Below are 19,211 nucleotides of genomic sequence, written 5' to 3'. Positions count from 1 at the left end.
AACGTGGAACAGGTTGGATGAGGGAATGTGGGGTAGCCTCCCTTATTCTACCCCAGGCCCCTTCAGCCTGTTCCTCTCCTCACCCTACAGCAAGGACTTGGTCTAGCCATCAGCCACCAATGCCTTCCTCTCCCAGCTGCCCACAGCGCTGTCGTGAAACCAGCAGGCGGGTGTTGAGTGTGGTGGTAGAGCAACTGTTTCTCTTCCTTCAATGATAGTACCATAGCAGTGCCAGGTGGTGGAGAGGGTGAATTTTAGGGGAACCCTGCTTTTTCTCTGCAGGCTTGCTGTGATTGCGGCTTTGCTGGGTGTATGACATCCTCCAGGTAGGGCTGGGGGAAATGCACTGTGGGACTGCTGAACATGTGTCGTGTCCAGTGCATCATACTAACCAGCCGTGTGTAAATTAATGCAAAATGTGGCCCCATAGTATCTAAATCCTTCAGCAATATTTCCCATAAGTCTGAACATTTATATGTGGCTGCAGCGATGTATGGGACTGCTCCTAAGTTCTTTACTTGCCTGTACCCCATGCCCCATTCATACCTGCTAACATTTGAAAGCTATAAAGCTCCAGTGATTTGGGACAGAAACAGTGATAGTAGTGCTGATGGCTGAGCTCTTATTAGCCCTAGCCAAAAGGCCAGTGTCTAGTCTCATACTTCTGGATCCTGGCATTCAATATAGTCAGTCACAGGACACAGCTACAGCCATCCCACTTGAGACAGGGGGCAGAGGTCAATAGAAATACTTTGAAGTAGTTAAAACAACGAGGAGTCCTTGTGGCACCTTAGAGACTAACAAATTTATTTGGGTATAAGCTTTCGTGGGCTAGAACCCACTTCATCAGATGCATGAAGTGAAAAATACAGGAGCAGGTATAAATACATGAAAGGAGGGGGGTTGCTTTACCAAGTGTGAGGTCAGTCTAACAAGATAAATCAATTAACCGCAGGATACCAAGGGAGGACAAATAATTTTTGAAGTGGTAAGAGAGTGGCCCATTACAGACAGTTGACAAGAAGATGTGAGTAACAGTAGGGAGAAATTAATGTTGGGGAAATTAAGTTTAGGTTTTATAATGACCCAACCACTCCCAGTCTTTATTCAGGCCTAATCTGATGGTATCCAGTTTGCAAATTAATTGCAGTTCTGCAGCTTCACGTTGGAGCCTGTTTTTGAAGTTTTTTTGTTGAAGAATTGCCACTTTTAGTTCTGTTATTGAGTGACCAGAGAGACTGAAGTGTTCTCCTACTGGTTTTTGAATGTTATGATTCCTGATGTCAGATTTGTTTCCATTTATTCTTTTGTGTAGAGACTGTCCGGTTTGGCCAATGTACATGGCAGAGGGCCATTGCTGGCACATGATGGCATATATCACATTGGTAGATGTGCAGGTGAACGAGCCCCAGATGGTGTGGCTGATGTGGTTAGGTCCTATGATGGTGTCCCTTGAATAGATATGTGGACAGAGTTGGCACCGGGGTTTGTAGCAGGGTTTGGTTCCTGGGTTGGTGTTTTTATTGTGTGGTGTGTAGTTGCTGGTGAGTATTTGCTTCACGTTCGGGGGCTGTCTGTAGGCGAGGATTGGCCTGCCTCCCAAGGTCTGTGAGAGTGAGGGATCGTCCTTCAGGATAGGTTGTAGATCCTTGATGATGAGCTGGAGAGGTTTTCGTTGGGGGCTGTAGGTGAAGGTTAGTGGCATTCTGTTACTTTCTTTGTTGGGCCTGTCTTGTAGTAGGTGACTTCTCAGGACCATTCTGGCTCTGTCAATCTGTTTCTTCACTTCACCAGGTGGATATTGCAGTTTTAAGAACGCTTGATAGAGATTCTGTAGGTGTTTGTCTCTGTCTGAGGGATCGGAGCAAATGTGGTTGTATCTTAGGGCTTGGCTGTAGACAATGGATCGTGTGATGTGGTCTGGATGAAAGTTGGAGGCATGTAGGTAAATATAGCGGTCAGTAGGTTTCTGGTATAGGGTGGTGTTTATGTGACCATCGCTTATTAGCACTGTAGTGTCTAGGAAGTGGACCTCTTGTGTGGACTGGTCCAGGCAGAGGTTGATGGTAGGGTGGAAGTCGTTGAAATCTTGGTGGAATTCCTCAAGAGCCTCCTTCCCATGGGTCCAGATGATGAAGATGTCATCAATGTAGCGCAAGTAGAGTCGGGGCCTAAGGGGATGAGAGCTGAGGAAGCGTTGTTCTAAGACTTGGAACAATGCTTCCTCAGCTCTCGTCTCCTTACGCCCCGATTCTACTTGTGCTACATTAGTCTCTAAGTTGCCACAAGGACTCCTCGTTGTTTTTGCTGATACAGACTAACACGGCTACCACTCTGAAATCTGAAGTAGTTGAAATCTTTTCTTGAGTGTAGTGATGGGAAATGACACTTCTGCCTTCAGACCCCTCACATGTGGAGTTCTCAGAGCTCAGGTCTCTCCTTGGTCCTATTAAATATTTATGTGCAGCCACTGGGAGAAATGATGAAACTTCTAGAGCTCAAGTGTCAACAATATACAGATAACACACATCTCTGCTATTTGCAGTTTGTCATAACGAAGACCTTGGCTACACTTGTGAGTTACAGGGCAATAAAGCAGCCCTGGGCGCCCTAGCTCACTCTCTGTCCACACTAGCAAGGCATGTAGAGTGCTCTGACTCCACGGCTACAGCGCTGCTGGTACTCCACCTCGGCGAGTGGAATAACGTTTGCTGCACCCCTGCTGGAGCCCCGCGGCACCAGTGTGAACGAGGTGTTGCATTACTGTGCTGTGATCAGCCTCCAGAAACGACCCATAACCCCCTTAAGTCAAGTGGCCACTCTTGTCATTGTTGTGAAATCAGCTGCAAGAATGCGGAAATGCCCTTTCAAAGCTCCGTGAAGCCGGCTGCTTATCAGCTCCAAGAAAAAGCAAACATTTACTGTTTGCTTTGAGTGATGGGAGGGGAGGGGGGTCTGAACTTACAAAACAGCATGCTGACACACTCTCAGCCCCCCAAATACTCACTCTCTCTCCCCCCACATACACACAACACACTCCCTGTCACACTCCACCCCACCCCCATTTGAAAAGCATGTTGCAGTCACTTGCATGTTGGGATAGCTGCCCATAATGCACCACTCCCAATGCTGCTGCAAGTGCCGCAAATGTGGCCACGCCAGTGCGCAAGCAGCTGTCAGTGTGGACAGACTGTAGCACTTTCCCTACTGCGCTCTCCGAAGGCAGGTTTAACTCACAGCGCTCTACATCTGCAAGTGTAGCCATGCTCTAAGGGTTAAAGCAGTGAGGAGTGCTCAATAGCTCAACTATCTCCCCTCTCCCTGGCTTGAGGGAGCAGAACTTCCCAATAACTGCATCTTTTCCTGGATGGGTGTGGTGAGAGTTCTCCCTCCTGTTTTAATCTACTTTTGCCATGGATGATAACTCCAGGATGATTCAGTCATCCCAACACAGGGCTGAGATCAGCATACACACGCGGAAGAGTTGGCAAAAGCTGAATCCTAGCAAGACGGAAATTATTATACCTGTGAGCAGAGGGAAATGATTCAGAGACTTGGCCACCACGGTACAGCCCCCGCCAATTGAGGATGCATACCTACAGATCATCGAGACAGTCAGTCGTTGGGAGTTTGTCTGGATTTCTTGCTGACGCTATGCTCACTTATAGCAACAGCCACACAAAACATCTACAATCTATGACCACCTGGGAGATCAGGTCCCAACTTTGCTGATGATGAATTGGCCATGAAAATGGTGTATCACCTCCTATCTGGATTACAGCAATGAATTCAATTTGCGGGTCAAAGCATCAACCCTGAGAAGACTGCAACTAGTGCAGAAGGCAGCCGCATACCTCATCAGCACCACAGATGACCAAGAGCACCTCACCTCTGTGCTTTGCTGACTACACTGTCCCACCCACAATAATGAGTTAAGTTTAAAGATCTCAGTCCTTATTTTCAAAGTGGCCTAGGCTCAGAATACCTAAGAGACCTCTTGTCCTCTGGGACCATCGTTATCATTGATGGCTCTATTCCTCAGGAGCAATAGAATTGTCTACCTCAGGGTTCAAGCTCATCTGGACAGAAGACATGAGGGCCTTCTTTGGGGCTAGTCCCACACTGTGTAACTCTCTCTTGTGGGAAATAAGCACCAGCATAAACCTATATGCCAGTCCAAACGCAAGGGGTGCTGCTTTGATCTTGCTTTCCTTAAAAACAACATATAGCGTAGCTTGGCTCTCTCACCAACAGAAGTTAGTCCGGTAAAAGATATTACCTCCCCCGCCTTGTCTCTCTAATATAGTGTAGCATGTTAATTTACTCCACACCCCACATACGCACATGCGCGCACACACAATTTCCCCCTGGAGGCGAATGAAGAGCAACTGCGTTTGATAGACATTAGTCTCCTTATTTAATTTTCTAATTCTGGAAGCCACTCAGATCCCATGGTGATGGCGCAGCATAAGAATCTGAACAGATTGGAATAAATAGAGACTGTGGGGGAGAAAAATATTGCCACTGGTTTTAACTCTCTTAATATACATTGGACGGGGAGCTCTTTGGAGGGACAGAGTGGAAAAATAAGATATTTTTCTATCTAATTAGGAACAGTCCCACTTAAATAGGGGTAGTTGGTTTATATGTCTCTCTCCTTGAGAGTCCTTGTTCTTCCCACAAATGTTGACTAATCCTTTAACACCAGCGGTGGCTGCTGCAGTAATTAGGCACAAAAATGCCAACCCAGTATGTGGCTGCAAACAAACTCCTTGACAAAATCCAGCAGTCCCTTGGTGCAGATTATGCCAGAAGATGAAGGGAATGTGAATACTTAAAAGGCAGCATGCAGGTTTCCTGATGTGAATCTCAACCTATTTTGCCTACTTGATATCTGAGGCCAATAACAATAAGGAATTATTTAAGTCTAGGCCCTTTTCAGTGTTGGGGCCAGAACACACTTTGATTTTACTTGATGTAATATTCCATATGCTTGAGTTCTGTAATGAAATCGTTGTTACAATCCAGACAACATATAGTACAGTATTATAGTGGTTATGAGGGGTTTGAATTAATTATTCTGGTTAGAGCTGAGCCAGAAACAAACTCCTGCCCATAAACTTTGGGATTATTCAAAATCAGAAGCCTTATCCAAATTTTACAAATGACTGCTGCCTTTATAAAGAGGCTAGTATATTAAAAGTAATTTGAATCTGGATCCAAATTTTGTAGTTTCAGCACATCTTTAATAGGTTTGTCAGTATCTGTAACCCATTATCCTCATTGTCTCCTTGACAAGAATGACATGTATATTGACATATATCCAGAATGTTTTTATTTCACTGTTTAATATGGATCCTGATTAAAATAATTTAAAAGATTTTTATTTTCAAATTTTAAAAAGAGACCCCTCCTCCACCTTTGGCAATAATTAATCTCAGTCTTTGCGAAGTGGTTGTGACTGGACTAATTTTGCCATCCCTGTTAGTGAAAACACAATAGTTTCTGGATAGCATTTACATTGTGCTCTCCTTACCGTTATCAATATAATATTTCCACTCAGGAAACACCTGAGAAAAGGAGTGGTGACAAAGTTAAATCAAGTTAATTATTAGTATTATTTGTTTTGTGATAGCATCTATGAACCCCAGTCATGGACCAGGACCCCCAGTGCACTAGGTGCTGTACAAACACAGAACAAGAAAGATGTTTTTTTCCCCAAAGAGCGTAAACATTCCAAATGAATCATTATAATGAATTAAAATATTAAGATGCAAATCATTGTGGAATCTACCACAACTTTACAAAGTTATAATCAAGCAAATAACATCTACAGACTCATTACCCTCATTTTGCATTTTAGACAAAGGGCATGGTGAGCAGTCTCAAAGAGCCAAAACACCCAGATAACTTAATTGATAGAGAAGGGTTTGAGGCTTACATCTCAGTTTGAGCAGTAAGGTTTTAGGTGCTCAGGTACCATGATGATGATCATGGGGGGAAAAGAAAAAGCCTAGATAGAAGTCTCTGGCCTTAGTTACACCAATGCAACATTATTGACTTCAATTGACAGCAACATAATATTCTGCTCTCCATTTCTTACAAATCAGTTGTGCTTGGAAAAAAATTACATATATATATATATACACATATATATATATAATATATAATATAATATAAAATATATATATATATAAAGTGAGAACATATTTAGAATATGTTTTCAATGGGTTTTTTACATTTCCAAAGCATTACAAAGTTTAAAAAATTTGACCATGACAGCCCACAACCAACTGTGATGATAAACCCAAAACCAAGTAATTAAAAAAACCTCTACAATATAGAGTAACATAAACCATGCCTAACACTGTTAAAATAGAAGCACCTTGCCCATTCATCATCCATTAACCCAAACTTACTCAGGCAACAAATAACTTTATTTTTAGAAAGACACCCAAACTCTCTCTAAATCACACACTCCAAGTAAATGTGAAAATAATTTCCAAGTTTTAGCTGCCAATATAAAACCTGACAGTTATGCTTTCATAATATGTGTAATCTTTCTGCCAGGTGGAGCCAGCGGCAACCAGGGCCGGGTTCAATATCTAGGGGTTCCTTTTCAACAATACAACACAGAACTGGCTCGAGCCCCCAGCCACACACCACCCCGGGGTGCCTCGGAGAGGCAATACTTCCCCTCTCGCAAGCACAGAGTCTGAGTGTAGAAAAGAAACTTTTAATGAAAGGAGGGAAGTGACCCAGCATTACTTAGGGAAAGTGCCACAAGCAGGATTCATAACCATAAAACTGTGAGCAGGTCACCCACCCCAGAGTGCGTGGGGCAGAGTCTTCTGCAGAGTCTTCTGCCTCATGTTCTTGAGTTCTACAACCAAAAGTTCCTTTACAGTGCCTCCCTCTGCTCCCTCACCACACCCCACTCACAGTGGTCATCCTTGGTCAGTCAGGACCCTGGGTTCAGAAGTGCATCTGTGTGAGTTTACCTCCCACCTGGGGAAGAAGACATCTGGCTTGCTCCATCATCTGAGCACTTGCTCTGGCTGGCCACCCTGCCAGCCGCTGTTCCTCGCTGCCTGGCCGCCCCGCCAGCCACTGTTCCTGGCCACCCTGCTAGCCGCTCCCACCAGCCAACTGCTCGCCACTTTCACCAGCCACTCCCACCAGTTGCCCGTCAGTTATCTTCTGCTGCCACCTGCGCCTCTGCTGTGACCTCTGTAGGTCAATCGCTTAGTGATTTTTTAGCTCTCAGCAGGCAGGGCAGAAACACTGCCCCACCACAAGTGATTTCAGCTCTTATTGAGTACTTAAAAATAACAAAAGGCGACCTAGTGAAGCCTATTTAGCTCTATCCTTGAACAGCAGGGAGGAACAGGTTAAACCAGACCGGGGACCCTTAGGGAGAGTCAACACATCCTGTCTGGGACACCTATCCCCACCCCTTTTACTTTCACAGGGGTGTGGCATTCGAGCCCCTGCCTTAGCGAGTTCCTTTCAACTGAGGGTGACCCCTCAATTAGGTAGGACAGGCTCAGCACAGTTCTGCTCCCATTTACGCATGCAATAAAGATAACAACATTTCACTACCCCTGAATTCAGATTTACAAATTTTATTAAAGCTAATGTTAAAATTATATAATAGACAGGTTAATGAAATAGTGTCTGTACATCTGGGTGTAGTGCTTAGATTATTCAAAAGTACAAAATCTGGTTTAAACATCATAAAATACATATAGTACATAATCTGCAATAACCCAAATTTAGGTGAATAAATTTAACAATACAGTTTAGATATTAGAATCCGAATACTCGGGGACATCACTCATGAAAAAGTATACAGAAAGTTGGTTGTAGAAAGTAAATATAGGAATGAGTGTAGATTGTCCCTCAGTAATTGAGCATTTGGGATAGGTTGTTCCTTAGTAGATATCCATCAGAGAAGTATTTCAGTTATTTTCCGATTTTGCTTCTCATCGGCACTCCAGCTCATTTTAGTGTTTTGTAACCCAACACCAGCCAACGTTGATCACTTTTGAGCAACACAGCTCCTGTCTGCTGGATACCTAGGCAGAGTAGGTGTGTTCATATAAATACAGTTTGCTCCTTAAATCTCTCCCCCTCCCAGCTAGCTGTCAGAGGAGAGCTCTTCATACCCTGCTTATATCTGAATTTGGGGAAAAAATAGGACAAGAGAAAGAATTTACCCTGCAAATAAGGGCACATTATACAGACAGACTATTAGCTTTTGAACCCTTTCAGAAGTTTGAATATTCCAGAGGATGACAAACTACCATGATGACCAAAAAAAACCCACCTTGACAATGGCCACTTGCAAATAATTAATGTTACCATGGCACTTGCAATACAGAGCCACAACAATGTTAATTACTTGGAGTGACACCATTGTAATGATTTTGATGGTGACCCCTGCAGAAGAAATATCTGTGAGGAATTAAAAAGGGATTTGGAGAGAAATGTGTCATACTGCATTTTAAGTTGAATAATATGGTCTCTGCAGCTTTTAAAATATAAGGTTTCACCTGCTCCTAAGTTTCTCCTTCCTTACAGTGGCCATTGTAGGTTTGATCCAAGAGAGGGCAAGGAACTGTTGGAACGTGTCGAGTCAGTGCAATTTAGAGCACAAATATGTGTAAATTTGTAGAAAATCTGGTGCTAGGTGTGAATGTAGATTGGGGGCTCCAAGCAGCCTGGACATCCTTTGGGGCTGCTGACCCATAGGAAATTGGTGATCACCACCACTTACATTATAGATATGGAGGTGGCATGTTATTCAGAGGGAGTACTCTCCACTGGGAAGGTTCTGTGTAGTGCTAACTTTGTCATTGGGCAGCCTCCTGAGCCTGCTTCCTTCCAAGGAATAGACTCTTAGAATCTGTCTGACAGTTGTTGTACAAAGAGTGACATCCTAACACCTGTGACGAGTCCTTCCCTGACTAGTAAGTAATCAGCCAGCCAAGGAAGAAATTCTAAAGGTGTCAGGTGGGCTGCAGAATTGCAGCCATTACAGAGCTATCAGCAAGGGAAACGAGAAGGAATCTGCTGGTCAGCCAAAGATTCCCACCTCCTCCCAACTCCACAGTGCCACTGTAAAACAGCAATGGGGCTTTTATATCATAGGTGGTGACTTAAGGCAGGAGTCCCCCCACACCCTCGTTTTCATTCATGAGTGGTGGCATGAGCACTTCACCAGCCCTCATGGATAGCTCAGTGGTTTGAGCATTGGCCTACTCAACCCAGGGTTGTGAGCTTAATCCTTGAGGGGGCCATTTAGGGATCTGGGGCAAAAATCTGTCTGGGGACTGGTCCTGCTTTGAGCAGGGGCTTGGACTAGATGACCTCCTGAGGTCATTTCCAACCCTGCTATTCTATGATTCAAACAAAGGAAAGGATTTTCTTCTAATTAAAAGAAAAATCATAGGAACTTGTCACTTATCAGGACTAGAACAACACAGGGAGGTTACTCTGTCCCTGGCGCCTGCACCTATGGTCTCCACAGCCCCAGAAGGAGATGGGCAGGAACAAGAGGCAGATGAAAGATAGAGAAGTGGGTAGGGTTTTGCAACTCCTTTATGTGTAAGCAGCTGTAGATTTGTTTGGAGGCAGCTGGTTTGTTGCAACAGACTGGCCTTGCCTTTCAGTAGGATGTCCTGCCATGCAGCTAACATCTGTGTCCTGTGCCGTTTGGAAGACTATAAATACTTCTTGGGGGAAAGAGCCATAAATTGGCCATGCAGTAGGGCTGTTTAGTTCTATTTGCATTGGCATTTCAATCACACTTAGGGAAAGACTTCTATTTCTATGAACACACAATTTCACATGTCATTACCCTTAAAAGCACTCTTGAAAATATAGCCCTATATGTTTAGCTCTCTTAACCATTCCTTGTAAGTTGTATTTTGCAAGATTTTTAGTATTTTAGCCATCCTTTCCTGACCTCTCCGAATCATCACTATATTTCCTGTAGCAGTGTGCAAACCTTGTGTCGTATGCCATGTACAGGCTCACTTACCGCCTTAATTTTACATTCTCTTCTATTTGGTTCCTATGCTGTGTCCATTACTGTAGTGTCTTTCTCTGTTAAACTTCTGTTTATATAACATAATATTGACCTCAATCCTGCTGCATTTATTCATGTGAATAGTCCCACTGGTTTCAATGGGACTATACAGCTACTTGTATGAGTGAGAACTGCAAGATTGGGCTCAATACTGTGTTTGCTTGGGGTTTGTTCCGTTTGCTTTTGTTCGTGTGGGGTTTGGGGGTTTGTTTGTTTTTTGTAAAATATTATTCTTCCCTTTCCATTTTCCATCTACTATACCACCCATATGTCATTTTTCTGCAGTATTACCAATGAACCAATGTTCTCCTATTCTGTACTTGTGTTTCCTAATTTTTGCTCTGTCTCTAAGACTACTTTGTATTTATCCTCATTGAATTTCATTTTTTCCCAACCTACTCATCACTCACTTTTCAAGATCTTGTTGCATTTTCTCCTCAGAAGCATTTACCCTTCCCCACATCCTGCTTTTTAAAAAATCACTCCCCAATTTGACCATTTATTTACTCTTTCATCCAGGCCATGAGTCAAAATATTAAATACTGTCTGTGGGATTCTAGCAGATATTTCTCTCTGCTACTGCAGCTGGAACCAGAATCCCCACTAGCCATGGATGCAGCAATGCACTAGTGATGGATCCTCTGTAGGATACCAGAAGACATTGAACCATCAATAATCACACTGAGCTTGTTTTTTTCTAATCAGTTTTGTACTCACCTTATTGTAGTTCTGCCAGTTCACATTTCTTCAGTTTTCCTTCAGGAATATTTTGTCACTGTGTCACAGGAAACACTAGACCTTTAGATTTGGGCGACAGCCCCAAGCAAAGAATGGTGTATAACATGCACCACCCAGGAGTAGCCCCCAGAGTCAGTATGACTCAGAGACACACCTCAGAGTCACTATTATTATTATTGTTGTTATTATTTATTTTATTATTTTATTTATATTACTGTAGTACCAAAGAGCCCTAGTCATGGACAGACACCCCATTCTTTCCTGTCTGCCTCCTTGTTATAGAGCAGTGAGAATTTGCTGATGGCCTATATCAAGAGTAAATTATGACCTCCACCTTTGTGCTGGCTCCAGTGCACTGGCCAGCGGTTAGGGAGATGGCCCCACGTTCTAATCTTCTATTCTGGGGAGGAATAACTAACTCCTACTCCCCAGACTCCAGGTCTTGTAACCCACATAGGGATGTAAGAGAAGTTTGTACTCCTCCTTATTGCCTTGTGTGAGTATATTGTGCAATTCATACCTAATTCTTTTATGAAGAAGCCCATTTAGTAATACTTTGCATGCACCAAACTAAATTGACTTCAGTGGTGCTGTGCCTGCATATACCAGCCTTGAATTTGGCCTGTTGTATATTTAGTTTGCTTATTATATGCATATATGTGTAAATAGTGAAGAAATGGTTTAATGTAAGCAGTAATTTCTGGTGGCAGATGCTTTTGCAGTTTTCAGATATTTTCTAAATCTTTCTGTGGCTGTTTGTCAGCCATTTGGACCATATTCTGTTAGGTCTGAGAAATCTGGAAAAGTTCAACTAAAATTCAGAAGTTCAGAATCTCCGACAAATATGTTGAACATCAAAACTCCTATAGTATCTTTATAATTAATATTATATTATGTTTATATTTATTACACATGCAATCTCTAGCATTTTATGCTATGATGTTATGAGTAGGGCCCTATCAAATTCACGGCCATGAAAAACGCGTCACAGACTGTGAAATGTGATCTCCCCCCGTGAAATCTGGTCTTTTGTGTGCTTTTACCCTATACTATGCAGATTTCACGGGGGAGACCAGCGTTTCTCAAACTGGGGGTCCTGATCCAAAAGGGAGTTGCAGGGGGGGTCGCAAGGTTATTTTACTTCTGCACTGCCTTCAGAGCTGGACAGTCAGAGAGCAGAAGCTGTTGGCTGGGTGCCCAGCTTTGAAGGCAACACCCCACCATCAGCAGCACAGAAGTAAGGGTGGCAATACCATACCATGCAACTCTTACTTCTGCGCTTCTGCCTTCGGAGATGGGTGGCCGGAGAATGGCGGCTGCTGATTGAGGGCCCAGCTCTGAAGGCAGCAGCACAGAAGTAAGGGTAGCAATACCATATCACGCCATCCTTACTTCTGCGTTGCTGCTGGTGGCGGCTCTGCCAGGGCCGGCTCCAGGCACCAGGCAACCAAGCTGGTGCTTGGGGCGGCACCTGGAGGGGGGCGGCGCGGCGCTCGGGCCGCCGGGGAGAGCGGGGCCACAGCTGGGCTCGCCGCCCTCCCCCCGGCGCTCTGGCTGCCCTCCCCCCGGCTGCCGGGGGGAGAGCGGCGAGCCCCGGCCAGGGCTCGCCGCCCTCTCGCCGCCCTGCCCCCGGCGCTCTGGCCGCCGGGGGGAGAGCCGAGCCCCCGCCGGGGCTCGCCGCCCTGCCCCCGCCGGGGCTCGCCGCCCTGCCCCCTCCGGGGCTCGCCGCCCTGCCCCCGGCGCTCTGGCCGCGGGGGGGAAGAGAGCCGAGCCCCCGCCGGGGCTCGCCGCCCTGCCCCCGCCGGGGCTCGCCGCCCTGCCCCAGGCGCTCTGGCCGCGGGGGGGGGGGGAGAGAGCCGAGCCCCCGCCGGGGCTCGCCGCCCTCCTCCCAGGGCTCCGGCCGCCCTCCCCTCTGGCGCCCTCCCCCCGGCCGCCGGGGGGAGAGCGGAGCCCCCGCCGGGGCTTACCACCCTCGCCCCGGGGCTCCGGCCGCCCTCCCCCCGGCGGGAGAGCGGAGCCCCCGCCGGGGCTCGCCGCCAGCCCCCCCCGCGGGGGGGGGGGCGGCGGAGGCTTTTTTGCCTGGGGCGGCAAAAAAGCCAGAGCCGGCCCTGGGCTCTGCCTTCAGAACTGGACTCCCAGCCAGCAGCCACCGCTCTCCAGCTGCCCAACTCTGAAGGTAGTGCCACCACCAGCAGCAGCGCAGAAGTAAGGGTAACAGTACCGCCACCCCCCCACAGTAACCTCGTGACCACCCTACAACTCCTTTTTGGGTCAGGACCCCTACAATTACAACATCGTGAAATTTCAGATTTAAATAGCTGAAATCATGACATTTACAATTTTTAAAATCCTATGACCATGAAATTGACCAAAATGGACCGTGAATTTGGTAGGGCCCTTGTTAGGAGTAACAAATGCAGCTGTAGTTTAGGTGCCAAACATGTGGCATACTGTGTGAACTAGTAAAGCAGTGATTGCTCCCAGGTCTCTCAGTGTCATTGACCTGAGTCCTGCATGTTTGTGCTTTTTAAAATTGGCTCCAACTTTTGTGCAAAGACAGTATTATTATGGATTTGCTTTTTAACCTGTGTTGTAGGCACATTATTCCAGGAGAATCTGTTATTGCCATTACTTGATATTTTCTGTGATTGTGTGCTGTGCAGTAATCTTAAGTCATCTTACAAATTCATTGTTGTGATAAAGTTTCATCCTTGTGCCATTGAGTAATGATGGAACTGTCCAGTGCTTATTTTGTCTGCATCCATTTTTTAGTTCTATGTAGATGTCCTAAAATCGGGGGTTTTATGGGGCTTTCTCTTTGTACATACCTTAATGAGTAATCTCTTTGTAATGTTCTCTAGGGTGTTTTACTGTTGTACAGTTTCAAACAGCACTACATTAAAACACATTAGGGAACCTTTAGTGTGCACCAGCAGGGTCTACACAGACCAATTAATGAGCAACACGTTAGTGCGCTTTAGAAATCACATCCCCATAGTCAGCATTACTGCTCTGTGTAGATGAGCCCTTAGATACAAGTAACCATTTCTGTTGTTTTTGGTGGGGGTTTTTTGTAAAAACACTGATTTAATTTTTTTGGGGGGAAGGGGGATGGGTGTAGGTGTTTATCAATTAAAACCTAAAATCAAAAACCCTAATCATATATTATGTAGAGGTATACATTCTCTATTATATTATTCTATAATCTATATGATGAAAATTGTTATATAGATGCCAAAGATTTATTATCACTTTTATTTGATATTTATTAAGTAATTTATCAGAATAAAAATACTCCTAGATCTACATTTGGCATTTTCCCTTTTGATCCTTATTTAGACTCTCTGTTCCCAATTACTCCATTCCTTACTGACTTGCTGTTAGTGGAAGGCTTTAGAACTCAAGTGGTGCTGTCCCTTACAACTATACAGCAGAATACAGGCCAGAGTGCTGAGAAATTGGACTCCACACCCCACCCCTTCCCAAACACGTATCAGCATGAAAGAAAAATGCGTCTGTTCCTTAACAAGATGAGGCTGAGTTGTGTAAGAATCAGATTTGAAATGCCTGTCCTCTCTGGATCTGCAGCTTCAAATCCTGACTGGATAGACCCAGGCCTTCATCCTTCTGAAGTAGATACACTTAGCTCCCCACAGTTTGCTGCTTGAGGATCTTTTGAATAAGACCGTAGAAACTGATGTCTTAACTACTCGGAGTGAACATTGAAGACTCCATGGCACTGCTTGTAAGGGTGGGAAGTTTGTCCTGGTTACCTGGCCAAAATTGCTGTCCTCCTCTTCTGGTGTGCAGTGTGCTGACCACTGGTTGTCCTCAAGCTGCCACCTTCTGCCCTGGAAGGGGTTATCTTTTAGCAGAGCTGAATTCATATCATTTGTGAAGCCTTTGGAATGATCCTTTATTCTTTTTGTTTAAGCATCTGTGATTAAAGGCCATCTCCACCCAGGCCAGACTCAAAGCCCACTGAAGTCGATGGGAATTTTGCAGGGATCACAAGGTTTGGACTGTTCCCCCGGTGAGGAGAACTAATGTGCAGTGAGAACAATATACCTGGTTTCTCCTAACACACATAAGTAGGAGAAAATAGAAAAGATGGACTAAAAGCTACCTTTCACCATTGACTTAAAGTAAACAACATGAACAATAAAAGGCATTAACTTGCATTAGCATTTCACATCCAGCGCTTCAGTGCTGCAGCTAGTTCAAAGGAATATCAAGAGGGCAAGAGGGTGACAGTGTGAGAGTGGTGGTGCGGGGGGAGGGGGGAGACCTGCATCATTCAACGGTAAAGTGCAACAGTGATGCCATAAATGATGATGTCTGTCCTCTGATTGTCCTCTGATGTAGCTATTTCTCACAATTCGCAGAATCGACGACTGCTTCTGTGCTTCTCGAAAACTGGACGCGGTAGCCACAGAAGCTAAATTCAAGCAGGATCTGGGATTCCGAATGCTGAACTGCGGCCGAACGGATCTAGTTAAACAGGCCATATCTTTGCTGGGGCCAGATGGAATTAACAGCATGAGTGAACAGGTACAAAATTTAACTTTAGAAGCCAGGAGTTGTGACTGTTTATTAAAGAAAACAACCTTCCAACACTCTAACTTCATAAACAGGTGGCTCTTAACTTAATCCTTTTTCTCTGTTACTTGATATTGAACTAAGACTCCATCAGGTGTACATTCAGGCTAAGCTTGGGCCCTTAGGAATTATGGATTATTTTCTTTAATGTTGAGGTAGATATAGCACATGAGTTGGCTTAAACTTTTTAAATTACATTGATTCAGGAGAAACTATCAAAAGGTCATAGGAGTGCCTGGAGTTGATCTGAATACAGAGTTGACCCTGGCTTGGGCATAATAGTGGCAATTAGGATGCTGTTTTTTGTGATGTGGACATCTTTCCAATACAAACTGGTCTGAGGTTCGCAACGCATTTCACATAGACCACCAAACCCCTGTCAAGTGAGTGTTAATAATGTTCATGTGCATATTGAAATAGGCCCCAATTTGAACTGGTGATCTGGAGACAGAAATCTCCATATTTCATTACTGTTTAGTCATCTTATCTTTTGGGTGGTGACTTACAGATAACATGGGAAATACTAAGGATTACTACAACAAAAGGGAAGTCTCTGTAAAGTGTACAGCTTTATCCAGAAGTAAATTTGCCTCCATAACTGCCCACCAGTGGAAACTTTGGATTGTGAAGCTCATGAAGTTGTTCCCAATTCCCAAGCAGGAAATATTGACACTTTAGCAGCCATGGACAATGCTTCATCCTTTTGAAGTAGAGTTCCATGTAGTTTATTGTGGGTGGATCTTTATTATAAGACCTTAAAAATTGAGGTTCCCATCTGCTCTGCAAAAATATTAAAGATTCTGGTGTCCTTAGCCAAAAGTTCCCATTTTGCTTCCAGTTCTGCAGTACACTGTTTGGCAGGGGGCAGCCAGCTTCCACCCCACAGATGGCTGCATTTGACCAGTGCTGTATGAATATAATTGTAAAGTGCTTTGGGATGAGAGGTGCTATAGAAATGTAAAATATTAGAATCAGAGACATATAAAGCTAGAAGGGACCTCAAGAGATGATCTAGCCCACCACCCCACCCTTAGGCAGGATTAGGTACACCTAGAAGATCCCTGATGGGTGACAGTTCTAATAGCTTTAGTTTCATAGAACACTGACCTATAACATTAATTAGTTAATGTTGATAAAGTGCTTTGTAAGTGTGAAGTACCCTGTAAGTACTAAGTATTACTGTTATTTTTATATCATGGAGTTCATTCCATGGTTAGTATGTTATAGTACTTTTAAATGATTATTCTTTTAAATAATTCTACACCTTGAAACTTTTCATAGAAAAATTGCTATGCTCCAGTCCTGCAAAGTGCTGCTCCATATGGCCTGATCCATCAAAGCACTTAATCACGTGCTTAACTTTAAAGTGATGCTTATGTCCCATTTGACTTAAACATGTGCTTCAATGCTTTGCCAGATCAGGCCAAATGAGTCTGCATCTTGCAGGACTGAGCTGCCAATGATTTGAATATTGAAAGAACAACTTTTTCATGTTGCCAAAAACCAAATTCCCTGTGTGCTAATTGCATGTGTTATTTAATTATTTGTTGAGCACTAATTATGTGCTCATTAAAAATCCATTCCTCCCACATACGAAGTGAGAGGTCTCATGCAATGATACAGAGCAAGCCTGAGCTACAGAGCAAACCTCCAGGATGGGCATATGTAAAAACAGCAGTGAGAAGAACCGCAGAACGGGGCTGAGCAGAATCTCAAATTAACTTTTAGGCCCCCATCTTGCAATGTATAGGGTGAAACGTTGGTCCCATTTTATTCAGTGGCAAAACTCCAGTTGTCTTCAATGGGTCCAGATTTCACTTGTAGTGTGCAGGACTGCTGGGCTCAGACAGAGCCCGATTCAAGTCAGCAGCTGGTGCAGCAGTCTGTGTGTGTGCTATGTCTTGCAGGATCGGGTCCACATTTGTTTTGTTAATCCTTTTCTGTAAAATTTTAACTTTACATTTGATTTGCTCCTTGTGTTAAGTATTTATTCTTTTAAATTATGTTTTTTTAACTTATGTTCTAAAAATTATCCCGTTACCAACATTCAACGCTTGCATACAGTTTTTGTGAGACATAGGGCCTGATCCTATACAGCTTACTATTGGCCTGAATATAGACCCCTGATGTCCAAGGGGACTTTTACTGTTGTCTGCAATAGGAGCAAGATCAAGTCCCATTTGAGTGTGAGCTGTATTCACCCAAGTACTCTTGTTGACTTTAGTGCAGCTGCCAGACAGAATCAGGATTATTCATATGAGTAATGGGATCAGGACCCCCATTTCTACACTTATTAATAATTATAGATATATATATAATATTTATATATATATATATAAAAAGCACACCTTTCTCAACAGCAAATCAGGGACTTGATCCTGCTAAATGCCCACTGATTACGGTGGGCACTGAAGATGCTCATCACCTCTCAGCATCAGGCCCGACATTTTATTTTTATTTTTACTAAAAGACACCTGCCCCCAAAACCCACCAAACCTTAGCCTGGAAAAAGAGGCTTTTTCCCCTCAAGGAAAATGTGAATAACGTTTAATTCAGCAAAAATGCTGGTGCTCAGCTCTTGCTAGAGAGAACAGTGCAGTGGCTCAGTTTCTGCCCATTCTGTCCACCTCATTTGTCTCTGTTAATAATTTTGCTCTACAGCAAGCGACAGGTTAAGCAGAAAGTGTATGATCATGTGACAGGAAATTTACATGGGATCATATGACAGACAATAGACATGTAGTAGAGGTACCATGGTCCAGTGGTAAACTTCCCATGGAACAAACACACTCTTGATTGACCCTTCCCCGCTTTTATTTAATAAATAGCTTTTTGTGTTGTAATTTTGGTAGATTTAATTATACCTTCATGATTTCATCTAGACTTATTTCCATTGCCAAAATAACACTAACCTTAAGGGAAATGTTGATCAGCTGCAGTGGGTATTCCAGACTAATACAAATTGCAGTCTGGAGTTTCTGTAGTGAAGGGTCAGCTAATCTAGTTTTCATCAACATAGGGCAGCATATCCCTAGAGCTAGCAACTTTAAACAATGCTGTCTGGCATTTCATTTAAAATTAAGTCATTGTTTAGGACTATGTACAAAGCTTCTAGGTTTCCAACCGCTAACAATGCTGACAGTGAATAGACAGAGCTCGAGTCTAACTTATCTAAAGGGAGTTCATTATGTTGTTAAAGGGATATTGTCAAGAAGTATAGACTCAACTTTTAGGTTTTATAAAACAAGAGTTACAAAAACCTTAATAGGAATGGAAATGTTTTCATTTGTTATTTTTTAACTGCATTGGAAATCTTATTGCTTTGGATTTAAACATTCCCCTACTATTGGGATACCAAGGACAACATTGTTCTTTATTTAGTATACGAGAACTAGGAAATGAAACTGACAAATCTGATTTCATTGTGCTGAGTAAAACGCAGAAAGGAAAAACATACATGATGACAGTAACGTAGATTTTTTAAATGTTCAGCTGTTAATAATATTAAAGGGTTGTTTGTAACAGAGGTAAGGTTTTGTTAAATATTTAGTGTTTATCTTGACAATATACATTTAAAGCACTAACTCTTTTTTTAAAAGATTCCATTGTAAATTTGTCAATTCCTTTGTTTTTTTGTTTTTATTTTTTAAATTCCAAACAATGAATAGGGCATGACTCCACTGATGTATGCTTGTGTCAGGGGTGATGAGGCTATGGTGCAGATGCTACTAGATGCTGGAGCAGATTTGAATGTTGAGGTGAGGACATTTTATTATGATTA

At 43.6% G+C, this 19,211-nt stretch overlaps 1 protein-coding gene across 2 annotated transcripts in view; it reads left to right on the top strand.

Annotated features, from left to right (window-relative positions):
- Positions 1-19,211, top strand: part of ABTB3 (ankyrin repeat and BTB domain containing 3) — a 263,448-nt gene that overhangs the window by 203,055 nt on the left and 41,182 nt on the right. For both annotated transcript variants that reach the window (XM_065407584.1, XM_065407577.1), the window contains 2 exons: positions 15,217-15,382; positions 19,099-19,188. In XM_065407584.1, coding sequence (XP_065263656.1) covers positions 15,217-15,382; positions 19,099-19,188 — 256 coding nt within the window. The remainder of the gene's footprint in view (positions 1-15,216; positions 15,383-19,098; positions 19,189-19,211) is intronic.

Source organism: Emys orbicularis, chromosome 1 (assembly GCF_028017835.1).
Source record: "Emys orbicularis isolate rEmyOrb1 chromosome 1, rEmyOrb1.hap1, whole genome shotgun sequence".
NCBI classification, from domain to species: domain Eukaryota; kingdom Metazoa; phylum Chordata; order Testudines; family Emydidae; genus Emys; species Emys orbicularis.
Note: the sequence above shows the minus strand (reverse complement) of the source record. Positions and strands in the feature narration are given on the sequence as shown.